Source organism: Mustela lutreola, chromosome 10 (genome assembly GCF_030435805.1).
Source record: "Mustela lutreola isolate mMusLut2 chromosome 10, mMusLut2.pri, whole genome shotgun sequence".
Lineage (NCBI taxonomy): Eukaryota > Metazoa > Chordata > Mammalia > Carnivora > Mustelidae > Mustela > Mustela lutreola.
Window position 1 is genome coordinate 33,546,486 of NC_081299.1, and position 20,451 is coordinate 33,566,936.

General features: G+C 46.2%; 2 protein-coding genes and 1 pseudogene across 5 annotated transcripts in view; 1 reads left to right on the plus strand and 2 right to left on the minus strand.

The window, feature by feature from the left end:
- Positions 1–2,632: 2,632 nt before the first annotated feature.
- Positions 2,633–8,057, minus strand: MED8 (mediator complex subunit 8). Of its 3 annotated transcripts, XM_059135949.1 has the most exons (8): positions 7,980–8,057; positions 6,336–6,454; positions 5,491–5,635; positions 4,827–4,967; positions 4,545–4,626; positions 3,923–4,171; positions 2,956–3,016; positions 2,633–2,881 (listed from the first exon to the last, which is right to left on the minus strand). In XM_059135949.1, the coding sequence occupies exons 1-8, from the start codon at positions 7,983–7,985 to the stop codon at positions 2,878–2,880; spliced, it is 807 nt and encodes a 268-aa protein (XP_058991932.1). In that variant the 5' UTR covers positions 7,986–8,057; the 3' UTR covers positions 2,633–2,877. The 3 variants fall into 3 exon arrangements, with proteins under 3 accessions (XP_058991932.1, XP_058991931.1, XP_058991934.1); XM_059135948.1 differs by having other exon boundaries at positions 2,633–3,016; XM_059135951.1 differs by lacking the exon at positions 6,336–6,454 and having other exon boundaries at positions 2,633–3,016; positions 7,980–8,023.
- A 42-nt stretch (positions 8,058–8,099) lies between these two features.
- The window catches only part of SZT2 (SZT2 subunit of KICSTOR complex), a 52,485-nt gene continuing 40,133 nt past the window's right edge, over positions 8,100–20,451 (plus strand). Inside the window, exon 1 of one of the 2 annotated variants that reach the window (XM_059135114.1) lies at positions 8,100–8,216. In XM_059135114.1, coding sequence (XP_058991097.1) covers positions 8,190–8,216 — 27 coding nt within the window. In that variant the 5' untranslated portion in view covers positions 8,100–8,189. The remainder of the gene's footprint in view (positions 8,217–20,451) is intronic. The other variant, XR_009344981.1, reaches the window with a different exon arrangement.
- On the minus strand, positions 8,951–20,386 carry LOC131809809 (small ribosomal subunit protein eS1-like; annotated as a pseudogene).

The following is a 20,451-nucleotide window of genomic DNA, read 5'->3' on the forward strand; positions in this document are numbered from 1 at the left end:
GTAATTAGGAGTTGACCCAGGGTGGGCGTTTGGAAAGGTTCAGCCTCCCGTCCTGCCTGGTGCTGGGATCAGCTCACACGGCTCCTATGTCCACAGGGCACAGAGAATACATTGTCTGTAAGGAGGATTATTCTGTACAAGAAGCTCAGACAAAGGGAGAGGTTGTTCCCAGCTGCCTGGGGGAGGTGAGAATGGGGTGGGAAAGGGGACCAGCCTTGCACTAGGGCATTCCTGCAGAGTTCAGCTTCCTCCCCAATAGCAGGACAGGAGGTGGGCAATCAACACCTCCAGCTCGGTCCTCAAGCCAGAACCCATTACAGAGCTGGAAGGAGCACTCAGCTACAATCGATTGATTTGGGCTGTTTCACAAGAAAGCACAAGGTTAAGTAAAGTTGGCTGGGTAGGGCAGCAGTAGACCTCAGAAGGGGTAGAGAACGGGGTGACTGGGGTAATGAGTAAAAGGGAGGGTCAACAATGACAGAATTCTAGCCACAGGGCAGAGCTGGGGACAGAGTGGTCCTAGGCAGTGGCTTTCATGCAGAAATGCATTAAGCTTCTGCCTTCAGTGGGATGAACTGTGTGCTGTAGAAAGCTCTCACGGTTTCACAGGGCTGCTTTCTCCACCCTAGGCACAATCCCGATTAGATGGCCTAATCTCCTCCTCCAGGCGCCCCAAGATTAGGAGAAAGCACAGTACCCAGGCAAAACCGAGTGTCAGAAACAGGAATACCACCAAAGAGGAGCAAGAGAGCCATCTTTTACAAATCCTAAATCTGAGCAAGTAAGCACACCACTTCATCTTCTTCAAAGAGGGCGCCATATATATTCACTCCTGAGGGAATGGAGGAAATGCGTGTCAGGGGAGGGAGATACTTTCCACTGGGGCATTTACTGGGCTGTATAGGTCCCAAAGTTGGTGATGCTACACAGGTGTATGTACTCCAGAGGATGCAGGGGTGTGAGGGGGCTGGAAATAACGTGTTTCCAGAGTGAAGAATATAGGGATGTGAGTGCCTCCAGAGTATGGCTTGTTTGCATAACGGCCCAAGATGTAAGTGAGGTCCTGCTCATGCTTCTGTTGGGGCAGGAGGATACTTCCACCCTAGGAGGACAAGGAACCCATTTCAAATATTATGGTGGGAATGAAGGTACTATTGGTCCGAGACAACAAAGAAACTTGGGGTTGGTGCCTCTCAATAGAAGGGAATCTTCTGGTAGAATTAAGGACAGCAGTCCCCAAAAGCTGCTTCAGGGGTTTCAAAGATGAACTTTATCCAGTATTGACAGTTAGCTTTGACACTTCCAGTGGCGGGGGTGGGGGTAAGAACCTAAGGAACACTTGAGCAGGCAGGCAGAGCAATAAGGCAGTATTGCTGAAGTGGGGGAAAGGTCTGGCATTGCCTCACAGCTGAAAACAGGAGGCCCCCATGCTGCTGTATGCTATGACCACTGAACTCTGCGGATCCCATCTCGTCTTGATGGGGCAGGAAGGGATGACATCAGGGACCACTTTCCCAGTCCTTTGCTGCCACAGCCTGGCAGAATTCTGCCCGGCACAAAACAAATGCCAATGCCCCGCTGTGTGACGGGAGAGAACAGAAGACAGGCAGCCGGCAGGTATGAGCAGGCCCTCCTCATACCGCTCAGGATTTTCAGATCAAAGCTAATTGAAGCTAAGAAAACATTTTACAGAGAACAAATGAGAACTGCCTTGCAGCGACTCTGGAAGTCTCTGTCACTGGGTCTCTGATCCCTACGTAGCTCTCTCATAAATCGCTGTCTGCTAACCCTGACACGGTGGCCTCCAGTTTAAATAACTTCATTCAGAGAAACCCTTCCGTCCCCTCCTGACTCAGGCCCCACCCCAGCGCCCGCAAAGGCACACTGAGAAAGGCAGCTTAGCAGCAGATCCAACTCATGCCGCTCTTCAGCTTGATGCAAAGCAGGCAAAGGTCCTGGGTGGCTGTCCCCACCCACCAGCAATCTGGCTCTTAGCTGAGTTTCAGAGGACTGGAGGAAAGCCATCCTGGCTGGAGTCCACCACACACTTTTATGAGGACAACTAAAACCTGAAGAAAGATAGTGCGAAGTGGAATTCCCCTCTCCCTCTAAAATAAGGAAAATGAGTCCAGGAAGAAGGGGCTTCTTCATGTGCAAAGAAAATCCCTTTCTCACACAGTCCTACCTGGTAGAGCCCGATCTTGGGAAGCCCCCACCCAGAGGACCTGTCAACATCTTCTTTCCTCTGTATGGGATGAGGTAAAGGGTAGGCAACTTTGTGACTATTGCCTGGGTAAGAGCTGAACTAGCTTCTTAAAGGAGAGGAGGAGGAGAGCAGACCCACACTTCACCCGAGCCGCAGGTGGACCATTTGACCCAGCCCAGAAGCTTCGCCGCCCACAGCCTGGAGAGATGGCCAGGATGGAACCTGGGCAGGGGGGATAGCCGAGCCGGCATGCCCCTAAGGACTCACAGAGGCTACGACAGTTTCTGGCCGCACAAAGTAAGCACAGGCTTTCAAACAGAACGAGGCAGCCCGTGACCCTGAGTCCGTCAGCTCACCACTGAGGTGAAGTAGTGTCAGATCCCACTAAGTTCTGGATCCAGGACTGAGGAGGGCAGCGGGGAGAAGTGGCTGTAGAAACTATCATTTATTGAATACCCGTCATTTCACAGACTGTACTAAGTATTTTACATTCATTTCTCTTTTTAATCTTTACAACATCCCTATGAGGTAGGTATCATTGCCATTTACAAACAAGAAAACAGGCTGAGAAAAATTAAGTCACTTGCCCAAGGTCACTCAGCTAGCCAGTGGTGGAGCTGGGATCTGTCTGGTGCTGAAAGCCCATGTTCTCTTCGTTGTACCCATCTAGTTCAGCTGAGGGAAGAAGGCAATTTCACCGCCAGCTCTGCAAGGGGCACCGGGGAGTGGAGGTTGCCGGCCACACTCACCGCTGGTAGGGATGCATTGAAGCTGACTTGATGTTGGTTTTTATTCCACTTGGCATTTTCCCTAAAAGAAACATGAAGAAAGACACTTGTAGCATGGTGAGACTTTCATGATATACCGGAGCGATGGTCTCCCAGGTTCCCTTCCCTTCTGCCACCCCTCCGCTCTATTGTCTCAGAACCTATGTGGCCTCTGACCCTGGGTAGTAAAGATCAGAGGTATGGGTCTTAAACAGCCCTCTCCCTGAAGGTGTCTGGGAGGAGAGGGCTGGTAGCAGGAGGGGTTGAAACACACCCGTCAGTCTCCTACTCAGCTACTCCCGGAAGAGACAGCTAGTCCCCATTTAATGCCACAGGTTAAAAAAAAAAAAAAAAAAAAAATATATATATATATATATATATATATATATATTTATATTTATATTAAAAATTTATATATATATATCTTTTCTCTTATTATAATTGCTCCTTTTCCCAGAAAGCTTTGAAAAAAAATTAATAACTCTTTTAGCCACGTACATCTGAACTCATTCAGACTGTTCTCATAACTATTAACAGTAAGCAGGAGAGACAGGATACAGAGAAGAATACATGGAGCTTGCCTGTTTGTCACTTCCCAGTGCACCTACTGAATGGTCCTAAGACTGTTGGTCTCTCTAAGAAAAGACCCTGACAGCACACCTAGTATCCAGAGTAAAAGGGACAGAACATAGCTGAGGCAGCTTCTAAGACAGGTGTGGGGGGGGAGGCACAGTTTCTGTTGCTTGAAGTTCTTCCTTTCTCTGGAAAGGACTCTTGCTGCTACAGACTGTCAAGGAGATTTTTACTTCTGAAAAATTGTTTTATGGGTCATGGTCCACGAAGAAAAGGAGAAAATCTACAGCTCTGGGATGCTGGGGGCTCGGACAATGCAGCTTATTCCTGTTTCCATTCTCAAGGTCTGCTACCATGTCATTCCCTGCCCCCTCACCTGTTTGACCTGCTTGAGCCATCTGTACGCCACTGAGCAGCGGCTGCTGCTGGCTTGGAGCTCCTGCCATCTGCACCTGCTGCAGTCCTGAGGCTCCGGCAAGGATGGTCCCAGCTCCAGGCTGGCCTGGCTGGCCAGGACCACTGCTGCCTGAAGGTCTCCAGTTAGACAGCCCCTTCCCAAAGGCCACAGCAGCTACTAAAGCATTGGTGTCTGCAGGGTTAAAGGTCTGCTTGTTTGGCCGGAGACCTGAAGAAAAAGGTGAAGTGAGGAGGCTGAGGTATGCCTCTGACCCTGGACTGAAGCTAGCGGCAGGAAGATCAGGCTGAGCCCCAGGGCTCGGAGCACCAGAGTTCAGTAGCATCCACACTCACCAGCAGCCCAGAAGGAGAGCCCCCAAAGACTCCCACAACTATCTCAGAATTCCCTCCTCTCATTTTGCCCATTTCTGCCACCTGCTCTGGGGCTAGCCCTAAGTACACACGCCAAACAGAATGGACGTGTCCCTTTCCGAAGCAGTTGGGTCTCCTGTCCTCCCTCCACCACCACCAAAACCACCACTCCTATTCCAGCGAGTCCCTCACTCTTTTCCTTCTCCATTTCGCCACCCATCCCTCCGTACCTCCACTCTCCGATTCCCGTTCCTCTTTGCTGATTTTCTCCAGAAGGTTTGAGCACATTTTATTTAAGCTCTGGATCTGCTTCTGTAACACACACACGTTTGTGCAGAGATCAGGGATATCAAGAAATGAGTGTGGTGAAGTTTCTTCCCTGTGCTCTTCTTCCAGGGGCAACTTATGGGTAACCAGCTGTGCATCCCCAACAGACACAGATGCTAATGCCTAGCTTCTTGTGATGGGACTTGGGGTATGGGGCGGGGGATGAGGGGGGAAGGCTGTCCAACCTGAGCTGCATCAGCACCAATGCGGGCCGCATCTGTGGTTAACTGCTTTTCTTGTTCTTCGACCTCAGGGTCGGGCTTGGTTCTCAGATGGTCAGGGACCACCTCATGGCTGAAAACAGGCACTCGTCCTTCAGTCTGCCGCTGTAACACAGATTTTATTGATCCTCCTATGCAAACCAAGTAGACTCAGTCTAGCATGATATATACAGTTCCTTCCATAGGCAAATGATACATTCTCAGGGAAAACACCACCTGACACTTATGATATCTAGCTTCCAGGGACACTACTGCCCTTACTCTCTGCTTCCTTTCTGTCTCCATACTTCTCTTTCTACCAGACCTAGGGGCAAGTTTCTCTTTGCTACATTTTAACGTAATACCCAAACGGACAAACTCATAAAAGGACATAGTTTTTGCTCAAGGTAGGTATTGGAGGAGAAAGGTCTTTGCCTTAGTGACACAGGCCTCAGGTTTATTTGGCACTATTTGGGAGTGGCTCCCCAACTCCAGAAGTAAGAAAAGCAAGGTCTCCAAAATGCAGCCCTTGCTTTCTACCAGCACACACTATGCCTTCAGAACTTCTAAAATAACCCAGCAACAATTGTGCTCTAAGTCCTCATCTAAGAATTTAATTTTCCATGTCGTACCCTTCTCCTTCTCTTACCATAAGATCTTCATCGCGGTCTGGGGACAACACCAGAGGGATGATGACCTGGTTACGGAACAGTGGTGTCTTTTCATGCTTCAAGACCTTGTTCAAAGTGTTCAGCTGTCCGGAGAGCAAAGCAAAGCTGTCCAGGACAGAGGGCCTGGTGGTGATAAGAAGGTGTCAGAATGTTCTCAGTAAAGTAGCACTGAAGCGGTCCTTCAGACTAGGAATACCCAGGCTCACCCCAGAAAGGCTCCTAGCACTTCACCTGGACTGGGCAGGAATCAGACTGGCTCCCAGGGATTGTGGGGTTAGGAAAGAGGGACACACTTTAAGTTTCTGACACAGGTGGAAAATTAAGGCAGTTCATTCTCTGAATGGGATGAGGACCAGTGGCAAAATAAGAACCACGGCTATACCTATCACTAAACATTCAGAAACTGGGTGAAGATCTCCTTTCAGGCCTAAAAATAGGATCCACACTTCCAGAGTAGGCTGGACCTAAAAGACTCAGCAATATCTCTCATAAGAGATCCAGGATGAACACTGGATTCTTACTGTAGCAGGAGGACCCACTGAGGGAATACATCCTCCCAGAGAAGTCAAAGGGTGAGAATCGAAAGCTAGAAAGAACTTTGGTTGGGAAACTGGACATTTCTCTACTTCCTTGCCATGGTGGCCCTAAGACAAACTTCACTTGTTAAATGTTGGGAAACCCAGCTCTTTCCAAATCGAAAGATGTTTGCCTAGTTCTAAGTTATGACATCACTGGAGATGTCCTATCCACCAGGAGACCTGCCCCCCCTCACCGAACACACACACCCATGGAGCCCTCCTCAGCTTGCCCTGGCAACCCTTACCAGGTCAGCCGGTCATACTCGTTCTCCAACTTGTAAATGAAACTCCCCAGTGAGTTCTTCAGATCAGCAACTTGACTCAGCAGTGCATCTAATGATGCCTCAAGCTGCTTCTCCTCCCTCTGCACCAATAGGAACATACAGAGGAAGGCTGAAAACCCAGGATGACAGTATGCAAAACTAGTCAAGTAACACAGGATCTCCCTGGCGCAGGAGAGCCAGACTGTTTTCTATCTTTGGTATTTGGGTTACAGAGAGCATCAACCCTTAGACCTTTCAATCCATTCCCCTGACCTCAATTCCTCCTTTCTCTCATCATCTCCTAATTCATGTCTGGCTTTTCTCTGCATTGGAAACACTCTGTACTCACTCACTGAGACATTTTCACAAGACCTAATGCCTAGTGTTTATTATCTTTTGTGCATGTCTGCAGCATATGTATTTCAGCTTCTTCTGTACTAGAACCTGCCTCGTGAGCCTGGCAGTTCTTGCCAATAACAATCTCCAGGAAAACCTACCCACATATCAAGGCTTCCCTGAATACCACGCTTGTACCACCACTGCTCCCCACTCTCTCCCACTCTTCCTTTGGCCTTAGCATTTGATGTTTTCAAACTTCTTCTTGCCGAATTAATCGACACTCGTTTTATCTCTGTGCCAGTATTCCTGTGTCCCTTTCACAAGTTTAGTCAACTTATAAACATTTACTGACAAAGAACCAGGTGTAAGAAAGTAAGTGGCAAGTGACAAACAAAACAAAACAAAATAAAGGCACACGCTCCTAAGCACCAGAGAAACAATTTTAAATGCTGGGGTGTCTGCAAGCATTTCCTTTCCATCTGCTGTCTCCAGTTTTACTTCATTTCTTCATCCTTAACAACTAACGGGCTCAGGCTGGGAAGAATGATGCAAAATCGTCTTGCAAACTCACCAATGTGTATGACAGGAGCCTCGATCCTGGGTTCCACCCACAGCCTCAGATTATAATTAGCTCAGCTTTCTGCCACCCCACCCTGCAATTCCTTCACCGCCCCCCACCCACCCCAATCCCAGCTTCTCTCCAATTCCAGTTCCCTTGTTATGTCTGCATCCGACAGCGTCCATTCAACAGTCTAGGCCGGGGCCTGAGCCAACCCGCTACTTTCTTGAGCCGTCTTCCTTGAACTGCATTTCTTTCTTTCTTTTTTTTTTTTTTAATCACAAGTAGAAGGAGAGGCAGGCAGAGAGAGAGATAGAGGGAAGCAGGCTCCCTGCTGAGCTGAGAGCCCGATGCGGGACTCGATCCCAGGACCCTGAGATCATGACCTGAGCCGAAGGCAGCGGCTTAACCCACTGAGCCACCCAGGCGCCCCTTTGGACTGCATTTCAACCTTCCCAGGTTACAGCAGCCTGATCCCTTCGTGCACCCCAGCAAGTCCGCGAGGTCTCCTTCCTCGCAACTCGGCCAGTCTCCTGCTAGATGGGCCCCACCCCCACCTCTGCAGTCGGCCGCGCCTCCCCATCCCGCGGGCCCATACCCGTCAGCTCTGGACTCTGCCCTCTCCTGCCAGCCCCAACTCCTCACTCTCCTCGGCCAGCCCACTCTCAGTCCAGTTGCCTGAAGCTAGCTAACTAGCTAGCGGTCAACAGTCCCAAAACCGTGCTCACCTGCATCGCGGCGGCAGCGGCGGCGGCAGCGACTTCCCCTTCCGGTTTTCAAGTCAGCGAGCCACTCTGAGAAAGCTCCGTCCCCCAATCAGAAAGCTCAGAGCTCGGCCCTCCCACTTACTTCCGGCTTCTGCGAGGCTCCTGTAGCCGGGTCAGGGGTCACCAGTGGAGCATCTTCTCTGGCCCGGGCCGGCGCGGGAGGGCTGTGTGATGGCCTCGGAGCGCCCGGAGCCGGAGGTGAGGGGCGGGCGGGCGCAACGCTGGGCGCTGGGCCCCGAGCCCCGAGAGGGAGGGTCCGGCAGCCCGGCGCGGCGGCGGCCTCCTCCTGGCCGGGGGGCGGCCGGGCCGAGTTGCCTGGGCAGAGATGGGCCCAGCCCGGAAGGCCCGACAATTGAACCTCCTCCCCGCGACCCGCAGTTTTCTCCGTGGGGGAAGGGGGGGGGTTGCTAGAGCAAAAACCCGTCGCTTTTTGTTTATTAAAATTTCAGATACGTCGCCGACTCTAGAGCTCTCGAATTTTTCAGTTTTAATAATGATAGTAGCAAAACCTGTGGTTTGATTTTCTGCTGCAGTTTCCATGGGCAACACGGCAATAGACCTACTTTGCTGGTTTATGCATTTCCCCAAACATTGGAATGCCATGAACAGCATGAATTAATTTAGTTGTGGCGCTTGTGGACTTAGGGAGCAGCTTTGGTTTCGTGAAAAAAACATTTGACTCGGAGTGATACCTCATCCCGATACTGGCTCTGCTCTTTAGCTATCTGTGCAACTTTGGGCAAGTCTTGACTATCCGGATCCTGTTTCCTTCTTCATAGAATACCTGTTTTATGGTGTGTTGTGAGGACCTTATGTATTAAAACAGAAAATGTATATGAGGCATCCATCGGGTGCTAATGCAAGGAACTTCTAGCCACACGATGTTATTCAAACTTGTAGGAGGAAGGGAAGGTGGCAATATCCTTTCTCACTTACAGATAAGGAAACTGAAAAATGAAGGAGGTTAAGTACCTTACCCAAGGGCTACTCGGCGGGGGAGTGGCAGAGTTTTGAAGTTAAAAGATCTGAGCATACCCTGGGGATAAAAATATATGTTTATAAAAAATAAAAAATTTAAAAAAAAAAAGAAAAAGAAATTAGAAAAAAAAAAAAGATCTGAGCATAAAACCTATTAGATTTGGAAAGAACAACATCACTAGAAGAGGTGCCCAGTGTTCTAAGAGTACATGAGTAGGTGGGAAGGGCGAAGGATGTGTTTAATGACATAAATGGTAGTCATGTAGCGAATGCTTACTGCATGCCAGGCACCAGCCTCTGCACTTCACCAATACCAATTAATGCTCTCATCCCTAGACACTTTCATCATCTCCATCTTTCGGTTGGGGAATTTGAAGCACACAGCTCACCAGAGTCACATGGTTATTATACAGTTAGTAAGTAGTAGAGCCAGGACTCTCAATCAGGTGGCCTGGCTCCAGATCTTACGTTTTTAACCATCGTGATTATAGTATAATAATACTGTAGCCACAGGATGGTAAATCTCCAGTTTGTTGGGATTTGATGTGTTGAGACCAGAGTTTAAGTAGGAAACCTTGTGCTGTTTAAAAGAATCAGATGGGGCGCCTGGGTGGCTCAGTGAGTTGAGCTCTTGGTTTCAGCCTGGGTCATGATCTTGGGGTCATGAGATCGAGTCCCACCTTGGGAAGGGAGTCTGCTTGAAATTCTCTCTCCCCCTTCCCTTTCACCCCTCAAATAAATAAATAAATCTTCAGGAAAAAAATAAAAGAATCAGATATGTTCCACAGGGAATGGTGGAATAGCCCATGCGTTGGAATATCAATATTGAGAAAGACGGAAAGAATTTGAAGTACATCTTAAGGATTAAGATGAGAGGAAATGGGGGGATGTTGTAGGGAAATACAACACACTTTTTTGGCAGATATGTAAAATGGCATTGTCCAGGGCATCTGGGTGGCTCTGTCGGTTAAGCATCTGGCATCTGATTTCGGTGCATGTCCTGATGTCAGGGTCATGAGATCAGCCCCAGGTCATGCTCCACATTCAGTGGGGAGTCTGCTTGAGATTCTTTCTCTCCCTCTCTACCCCCCCATAAATAAATAATTCTTCAAAAAAAAAAAAATATATAGCACTGCCCAGTAGAAATCTAATGGAAGCCATTTATGTAAATTTTTTAGTAGCCATGTTTAAAAGGATAAGAAAACAAATGAAATCAATTCTAGTAATGTGTTTTATTTAACTTTACATTTGCAAAATATTACCATTTCATTGTGATAAATATTAAAAATTATGAGATATTTATCATTCTTTTTTTTAAACAACATAAATAAGATTTTTTATTTGTCACCATTAAATATCTGAATTATAAACAGATTCTTTTTTTTTTTAACATTTTATTTATTTATTTGACATACAGAGATCACAAGTAGACAGAGAGGCAGGCAGAGAGAGAGAGGAGGAAGCAGGTTCTCCACTAAGCAGAGAGCCTGATGCGGGGCTCGACCCTAGGACCCCAAGATCATGACCCGAGCCGAAGGCAGAGGCTTTAACCCACTGAGCCATCCAGGCGCCCCTATAAACAGATTCTTGGACTGGTGGCTCATATCCATCCCCTCGTTCAGCTTTAGTACTGGTCTCATTCCCCGTAGCTTTTCCAGAACTACTACCTGCACCATGAATCTCCATGAGCTTTCCCAGTTCAAACTTGGGCTTCTTCAGCATTTTTACTTTTCTAACCAAGACATCATAGAGTGGATAAATAGACTGACAAGCTTTTTCTGTATCTTTTCCAGTGCTGTCTGGAATCAGTTTATTGACCACTTCTTTCAAGTCATTTGTCTGAATCACTCAGGTCACAGTCTCCATCATCTTTTTCTGAATTTGGCGGACCTGTTGGTACTGAGCAGAAGAGGTCTTCCGAATCTGATTATTGCATTTTTTAGTAAAACTGACACGAAATGGACAAAACAAATAACCATCGGTAGTCTTTTTTTTTTTTTTTTAAGATTTTATTTATTCGACAGACAGCGATCACAAGTAGGCAGAGAAGTAGGCAGAGAGAGAGGAGGATGCAGGCTCCCTGCCAAGCAGAGAGCCCAATGTGGGGCTCGATCCCAGGACCCTGGGACCATGACCTGAGCCGAAGGCAGAGGCTTTAAACCACTGAACCACCCAGGCGCCCTTAGCTTGAATTTTCTAAGTGCAACTTCATTCTGCAAATCAGCAAGGCTCACTTGAAAAACATGACCCCTGAGGCCATCAGATACAATTTTGGTTCCTTGAGTTCTTGTGCCTAATGTTTTCCCAATATTTCTTTTTTTTTTTTTTAAGATTTTATTTATTTATTTGACAGAAATCACAAGTAGGCAGAGGGGGGGGGTGAAGCAGGCTCCCTGCTGAGCAGAGAGCCCGATGCAGGGCTCAATCCCAGGACCCTGGGATCATGACCTGAGCCGAAGGCAGAAGCTTAACCCACTGAGCCACCCAGGCGCCCCCTAATACTTCTTAAATTGAACATAGCTGGTGCTTTCACATCATGCCAATATTTCTTAGCTCCCTTTCTTGGCTCCTTTTTTGCCGCCTTTTTAGGGTGCTTGTTCTTGCTGACTACCTTTGCGCTGCTCAGGGAGCCAAAAGGTATCATTCTTTTTGTACCAAATTTTTAAAAATCCAGCATGTGTTTTACACTTAACAGTACATTTCATTTTGGACCATTGGAATAGCCACATTTTACTCAGTAGCCCCATTTGGTAGTGGCTACTGTATTGATCAGTGCAGATCTGTAGTAACTTGGAGTGAAGACACAAACTGGTAGACGTCTCATTCAGCCAAAAGTTAAGCACGTGTTAAGTTCTTGATTTGCATTTCTGAAAATTTTATCTCAGAGAGTCAGGGGAGTGAAGAGGTCTGCCCCTGGGCAGAATAGTGACTTTTAGAGGTTGTTGCAATCCTAAGAGAAAAAAAAAAAAAATTGGGCATAGTCAGATTTAAGAAGTCATTCATTCATCAAATACTGAAAATACTTTACGAATGCTACTATGGACTCAGAATTGTGCTAAGAATCAGGGTGGATGCCAAGCAGTGTGAGACAGACATGTCCCCTATTTTAATGGAGTAAACAAACGTTGACTTATAATGAGGGCTGCAAAGGAAAACTACAGAGTGAATGAGTGTTTGAAAGGAGTTCTTAACCGACTCTGTTAAGAAGTATGAGGGGAGAGGTGAGTTGGGATGCCTTTTCAGAGAAACGACATTTCACACTGAAGAATGAGTAAAAGTTGGCTGTGAGCAGAGGCAACAGTGAAAATCCTGGGGTGAGAAGGGTCTAGAAGCAGCTGCTAATGTGGGTGCAATGGGGCAGTGAGAATAGCTAACACCGAGAATAGCTAACACTTCAGGAGGGCTTACCGACTATCACCTAATCCTTGTAGAATCTCCATGAAATAGGCATTATTATTTTCCCAGTGTCACAGATGAGGAAACTAAGGCACAAAGAGTTTAAGTAACTTCACCACCAAGGCCTTACACTAATAAGCAGTAGCAGAACCAGTGTTTAATAAAAGATCCTAGGTGCTCTAACTCTGTGGGAGATTGGGGAGAGAGGAGAAAAGGAGTGAGGCTGAACCTGTGCTAAAGATTCCGGACTTTGGCCAGTAGTTAGGAGCCTTCAGACAGTTCAAGGGGGGAAGTATCGAAATTATTTCATGGGATTCTGTTAAGAGAGAATAGCATTAGGGTTGGAAAAGTCTTCAAAGATTATTTATACCCTAACCACAAAGGGGCAGGTGCAAAGAACAAACAAAACCAACAAATTGAGACAGGCAATGTTTCCTTCATCCTAGTATACGTGGTATGCAGCACAGTGCCTAATAATGTGTTATTCATCTTGTTAGACATGGTATGTAGGCCTCAATAAGTGTTCCAAAGAATGCTAGGCTTCTTCTATCATTGTTTGGATTCTCATGTTTAATTGCAACAACATCCGTATGAAGTAGACATTCTCACCTATATGTTATCAATGAAGAAACTGAGGTCTGGAAAAATTAAGTAACTTGTCCAAGCTCACATAGATAGCAAGTAGTAAAACCAGATTTGAATCCAGGTCTCTGACTCCAGAACCCTGCTGTTTCTTTGCCAGACCACTCCAAGAGTAATGCACATGAGTCTTGGGGATTAAATATCAGGGAACTGAAGCTCCGTGTGAGTGTGGATGCTGGGAGAACACAACCATTTCAGAGATTGTCAGGCATTAAAGTGGAAGAATCCCTTGGGGAAGCTTGTTAAATTTAGGTTCCTGAGTCCTGTCAACTCAAATTCGGTTGGTCTGGGTCATGCCCAGAAATCTGCATTTTTTTTTTTAAGATTTTATTTATTTGACAGACAGAGATCTCAAGTAGGCAGAGAGGAGGCAGAGAGAGAGAGGAGGAAGCAGCCTCCCTGATGCAAGGATCCATCCCGGACACTGGGATCATGACCTGAGCCAAAGGCAGAGGCTTTAACCCACAGAGCCACCCAGGCGCCCCGAGAAATCTGCATTTTAATAAGCACTTCAGGCCATTCTGATGTACCTGGTCCTTGGATCACACTTCGAAAACTACTGTTTTAGCTGCTTGGATTAATTCTTTATTTTTCTGGTTCTGATCAGTTATATCTTGAATATGAGGATCTCTTCGAGATGGTGGTTTGAACACATAGCTGTTGACTTTGAAGGCTCGTGGATGAGGGAGAATGTTGTGAGAAAGCTCACATTGAACAACCGTCCCTGGTTTCAAGAGGTGGATTCTGTAAGAACTAGTTGATGACCTAGGAAGGCTTCAGCTTGGCCTTGAGCAGTCAGTCCATAGTTCAAAATAACTTTCAAGACAAGGTGGAGAAATTAAAGCAATACAGTGATGGAATTAAGCAGCCTACTAACTACTACTAATCTAAAGAACATTTCTAATACCACAGCCCCCCAGTGTGTCCTCCATCTGGTTTATTCCCCCCTTTCTCCTCACCTAGCAAACCCTGCTCAACCTTCAGTGTCACTTTCTCCTAAGATCTAACCTGGGTTAAGTTACTTTGTTATATGCTGCCATAGAACCACATTCTTCTCCATTAGTGCACTTACTCAGTTTGTAATAATACAGTAAGTAGAATGGTTATATGATCAGGGTTGGGTTTTTTTTCCCCCCTTTATTATAGGGTAAATTTTGTGAGAGCAGAGAATGCCAATTTTTGCCTTCCATGGTATCCTTGGGACCTAGCCCGGTCCCATCAATTTGTTGACCAATGCCTGAATGCACACTCATCTTTTCTTTGTCCTCTTTGGACCAGGTTGAGTTTTTGATGGCATCTGACGAAATTAGCAGGGACATTAAGCTAGAAAGAGATTTGCTAGAGGGCAGAACAGCACTCTGAGCCTCACAGTAATAGACTGAATTTATCCAATGTAACAGGACTAATTGAATAATTGTATGTGTCCCAAAAAGCCTGCTTGAGGACAGAATGGAGGGTGTGTCTTAACAGCAACTCAAGTGAGAAAGTCATGAAGGTTCCCTGCACCAACAGGATGGTGAAGCTTCCAAATAGAGCTTAGGAGACTCTGAATCTGTGGCCACACCTAGGTATTGTGTTCCATTCTGGCCCCTACATTTTAAGTTGAAAAAGAGACCAGCCAGTGTTCATAGGCATATCATCGAAGATATAAAATAGTGAAGAAACTGGAGACCATGCCGTTTGAGATCTACCTGAAAAATTTGGGAGAAGTTTACTATGGAGAAGCAGAGACTTGGGCCTGCCCTCAGATGTTTGATTGATAGAGTCTCCTTAACCAAAAGTGGTTTAGATGTATTTAAGAGAACAGATCTCAAGGGTGGGTTAAGATGATCTCAAGAAGACATTTTGGCTCAGTATGAGGAAACGCCCAGCTATGCCACGGAACTGGAGAAGAGCAAAAAAAGCTGGCGAATGGCTGTGTGGGACTCCTTTAAGACTTAGAGAAGCACCTTTTCGATGAATTATTTGTTATTACTTGTTACGCTAATATGCACATTTATCCTTTTACATGCTGCTGGGGTAGGTGATCATACTTTATAGAGGAGGAAACTAAAACTCAAGCCCAGAGGCTCAGCTGTCAAAGTGCACATTGGAACCCACACCAGCAGCTCCTCCCCAGATTCCAAGAACAGTTAAAAAAGAGAGAGCAAGAGAGAGAATATTTAAAAGGCACATATTAGTGAAAACCTGGTAAAAACAACTTTCATGGAAGCAAAGGAAAAACCTAAACAATGAAATAGGCTATTTTTCCATAAAGTAGCTCTTGGACAACAAAGACCAGGTGTTGATAACAGTGAAAAATTAGGAATCACTGGTAAGAAATTCAGAACATAACTTGACACGGAAGAAAATAAATAAAGTTTGTGAGAGCAGTTTCCTTCATTTATACATTCATTCAACAAATATTTGAGCACCTAGTGTGTCTTGGCACTGTGCTAGTTGCTTGGGATACAGCAAAGAACAATATATAGACACAATTTCTACCTCCCTGGAGCTTCCAGACTTTGAGGGGAAACAGACATTATGAAATGCACAAATACTTTGTTATAAACTGGTAGGTGCTCTGAGGAGTTACAGACTGCCTCCTGAATGCCTGATAGAAATACTTAACTTAGTGTAGGGAATCATAGAAAGATCCATTCATTAAACCAGAATCACCAATATTTTAGTGCTAGAAGATGGAGTGAGCAAGTGTTCCCGGTTGTTCTTATGGTGCTGACCCATGGACATGTGTTCTCCCCCGTTTAACCCAGCTCAGATGGGACCCAAACTCCCTTTGGTGTTTCCTTGCATTTCCTTGTTTCTTTCTTTGGAAAGGAAGGAAAAAAAAAGTCTTTACTAACTACCAAAGAAGAACAAGAGGAAAATAGTACCGAGATTAGTGTTAAGATTATCTCACCTTGAGAAGAGTTGTGCTGAGTATTAGTTTTAATTTTTTTTTAATTTTTTTATTTTTTTTAATTTTTATGTAGGCTCCATGCCCAGTGAGGAGCCCAACACATGGCTTGAACTCAACAACCCTGCGATCAAGACCTGAGCTGAGATTAAGATTTGGACACTTAGGGGTGCCTGTGTCTTAGTTGGTTAAGCCGCTGTCTTCGGCTCAGGTCATGATCCCAGGGTTCTGGGATCGAGCCCTGCATCAGGCTCCCTGCTTGGTGGAGAGCCTACTTCTCCCTCTTCTGTCTGCCGCTTTGCCTACTTGTACTCTCTATCTCTCTGTCAAATAAACAAAATCTAAAAAAAAAAGAAGAAGAAGTTGGACACTTAACCATCCGAGCCACCCAGGCTCCTGCTGATTATTAGTTTTAAACATTAACCTTGCTTTGCTTAGGACATATGGTGAATTCACTTATTGAGCAAAATCATATGGAGCATCTGATGTGCTAGGCACTGCTGTAGGCTTTGAGGATAGAGTGATAAACAGGACTGCTGAATTTGGGTATCCTTCCTATTCTGATAACACTGAGTCCCAGACCATCCTTTTCTAGATAACCTTGGCCCGGATCCAGCATCAGCAGTTAGACAAGAGTGGGCACTCACACCCACACCAGCTCAGCCAGTCCTGAAAGAGAGTTTGACTAGTTTATGAGAGCATCCCACCCTGAAACCAAGGGCGAGGTAGAGGGCAGGTAACTGCTACATTTTCCTTCTTTGCCAATAAATCCCTTTTCAGTTTCTAGCATCTTGGCAATGAGAGTGTACAATCTGACGGGACCTTTGGGGGGAATGGTGGTTAGAAGAGAATGGGGAGGGTATGTGCTTTGGTGAGTGCTGTGAAGTGTGTAAACCTGATGATTCACAGACCTGTACCCCTGGGCATAAAAATATAGGTCTATAAAAAATAAAAAATTAAAAAAAAAAAAGAAGTGATGGTAAATACCTATATTTGATTTTTCTGTTTAACTTGGAAATTCCGCAACTTACTGGTTTCCAGTGCTATCTTGGCCATCCTTGACACCTTTTTATTACTTTCCAATTAATCACCAATTTTTGTCTTGTTCCAAAGATTCCTTAAAATGTCAGCGAAGCTCAGTTGTCTTGAAAGTTAGTTCAGCTGAGTGTGTATGTGTGTCTGTGTATAAAACCAGGCTTTCTCAATGAAAGGCATTTCTGGCTTACATTCTGGCACAGCTGCTGTCTTGTGGGGGACCAGTCTCAGTTTATAGAATGGCTGCTTTGAGTAGCTCTGGTCTAGGCCATTGTCATCTCCCCTGGTCATTGGGGGATCTTTCTGAATCACATGGTAGCCAGAGGGAATTTTTTTTTTTTTTTAAAGATTTTATTTATTTATTTGACAGAGAGAGATCACAGTAGACAGAGAGGCAGGCAGAGAGAGAGGAGGAAGCAGGCTCCCCGCCGAGCAGAGAGCCCGATGCGGGACTCGATCCCAGGACCCTGAGATCATGACCTGAGCCGAAGGCAGCGGCTTAACCCACTGAGCCACCCAGGCGCCCGGGAATTTTTTTTTTTAATGCAGATATAACATTACTGCTCTGCTAAAAAAAAAAAAAAAAGTTTGCCCTATAATATGGAATTACATCATATTGATGTTTTAATTTTTTTTTTATCTTTCTGATTATGCCAGAGCATCCTTTCTGCCTGTAGAGATCCTTCTCGTTCTTTTTTTTTTTTTTTTTTTTTTTTTTAATATTTTAGGGGCACCTGGGTGGCTTGGTCAGTAAGCATCTACCTTTTGGCTCATGTCATGATCCAAGGGTCCTAGGACTGAGTTCCACACTGGGCTCCTTGCTCAGTGGGGAGCCTGCTTCTGCCTCTGCCTGCCACTCCCCCTGCTTGTGCCCTCTCTCTCTCTCTGACAAATAAATAAATAAAATCCTTTTTAAAAAAGACTTTGAGGGGTGCCTGGGTGGCTCAGTGGGTTAAAGCCAATGCCTTCGGCTCAGGTCATAATCCCAGGGTCCTGGGATCGAGCCACACATCAGGCTGTCTGCTCAGCAGGAAGGCCTGCTTCCTCCTCTCTCTCTGCCTGCTTCTCTGCCTACTTGTGATCTCTGCCAAATAAATAAGTAAAACCTTTAAGAAAAATAAAAATAAAAAAGACTTTGAGGGCAAGAAAGAGAGAATGGGATGGGGGGAGAGGGAGAAGCAGACTCCCTGCTGAGCTGGTAGCCCAAAATATGTCACTCGATCCCAGGACCCTGAGAGCATGACCTGAACTGAAGGCAGACGCTCAACAGACCGGTCCATCCAGGCGCCCCAAATCTTCCCTGCTCTTTCCCCAGTTTTATCCATGTGTCATGCTCAGTCATTGGGCATTGTGGCTCATGAGGCCTGAGTTTGATTTCTGATCCTCTTCCTACTAATTGTGTTAAATCATTTCACTTTTTTGGACAAGTTTTTTTCTATTAATGTTTTATGTGCCAACTGAATGAGCATACTTGTGTGAAGAGGCTTGTGTTGTGCCTGGTAATAACCTGTAATAGTTATTTTATTTTATTTTATTTATTTGACAGAGAGAGAGAGAGAGTAAGAGAGGGAACACAAGCAGGGGGAGGGAACACCAAGCATGGAGCCCGATGTGGGGCTCGATCCCAGGGCCCTGGGATCATGACCTGAGCTGAAGGCAGATGCTTAACAACTGAGCCACCCAGGCGCCCCTGTACTAGTTCATTTTTATCATATTCTTTCTAAGTGTGAGGCACAGTGCTGAGCACTTCATGTACCTGATTTCACTTAACCCACTGAACAACACTAGATTGGTATTAGGATTAGATCCATTTTATGTATGCTGGCACTGAGGCTTAGGGAGGTTAATTACCCTTTCCCCAACCTCACAGGCAACTAAGAGGCCAAACTGGGATTCATGCCAGGCTGTCTGAGTCTGAAGTTCTTGCACTTAGCTTCTCCAGGGGGCCATCAGATATATTACAGGTACTTAAGGAATGGGAGTGCCTTCCCTCTTCTTGCCTTCTGCTCTCACCCATGCCACTGCCAGAGGCTGTTTCTGCATCTTTTGCTACATGCCTTCTGTCCTGGAGAAGAAATGCTTTTTTCATCTTTAGTCCTCGAATCTCTGCTCTCCATGCTCCTCTGTGCCCCTAGGCACCCTTTCTTAGTGGTTTTTCTGGGCTTTTTCTATTTCTTCTCCCCATTACCCCATTTAGGAGAAGAAAAAAAACCTTCCCTTCCTTTCCATACCACATTTCTCAACAGGCAGTCACTGGCCTCTGCTCATTTCTCTTCTACCACTCTCTTCAGTCCTGGGAGCCTGGCGTCTCCCCTCCCCTGTCAGGGACCCAGGATGAGCAATTTGCAATTTGTCTAAACTGGGAGGAGTGTAATCTTCATCAGAGGCTAGAGTAAGGCATTGGGGCGCCTGGGTGGCTCAGTGGGTTAAGCCACTGCCTTCGGCTCAGGTCATGATCTCAGGGCCCTGGGATCAAGTCCCACATCGGGCTCTCTGCTCGGCGGGGAGCCTGCTTCCCTTCCTCTCTCTCTCTCTCTCTGCCTGCCTCTCTGTCTACTTGTGATCTCTCTCTGTCAAATAAATAAATAAAAATCTTAAAAAAAAAAAAAAAGGAATTTCAGATAACCCTTGCTCAGGAAGAAACTTTGGGGGAGTTCAGACCAGTGGGCCCTTGTTTTCTGCCTGAGACAGTAGGTGAGTTTATCTGCCAGGAACCAAGGGGTTGAGAGATCAGGAAATGTTCTAGGGGGAGCAAAAGAGGTTGCTCACCAGGGAGAAGTCAAAGGATGGGTACAAGCCTCCCTGAGGTGGCACGGCAAAGTGACACGTTTCTTCGTGTCAAAGTGCAACTGGAGTGGTATTTGTGTGGATAAGAGAGAATGGCAGATCCATCCTGAGCCAGGATTTGGCAGGGCTTCTGGGTGGAAGGACAGGACAGGGATAAGGCAGCTGGTGCTTGGCAGGACACAGTTGCGTCGATGGCTGTGAGGCAGTGGTGGGAAGGCTCTAGAGTGCTGGCCACTAAAAGGTGTGGAGGGCGGGGAAAGTGTGGGTTGTGACCTGAAGAAGTTGAATCTTGAGGCACTTGGCAGGCTGGCTTGTCACCCAGTGAAAAGTCCCTTAATGGCTGCTCTGGTCAAGGCTTCGTAGGAGGAGGCATCTGGCATCATTGAGTATCTGCTCTGTCGTAAGCAATTTGCCATGCGGAGGGACGAAAAAAAATAGGACAAAACGGAGTCCCTGCCCTCAACGAGCTCTTGGCTTATAGGAGAAACCCCTAAATGTTCAATAACGTGAAAACGTTACTTCATCAACCTAGAAGTCCACATAGGGGGACTGGGAGCAGAGACTCGAATCCTTGGGAACACCTTGCACGGAGGTGGGAGTTCACTTTTCACCTTTGCAGCTTTGCCTCTCGCATATCGTGAACTCCTTGGACAGGTTTCTTGCGAGGTGATCTGTGGATACTAGGAACTCAATGAACTG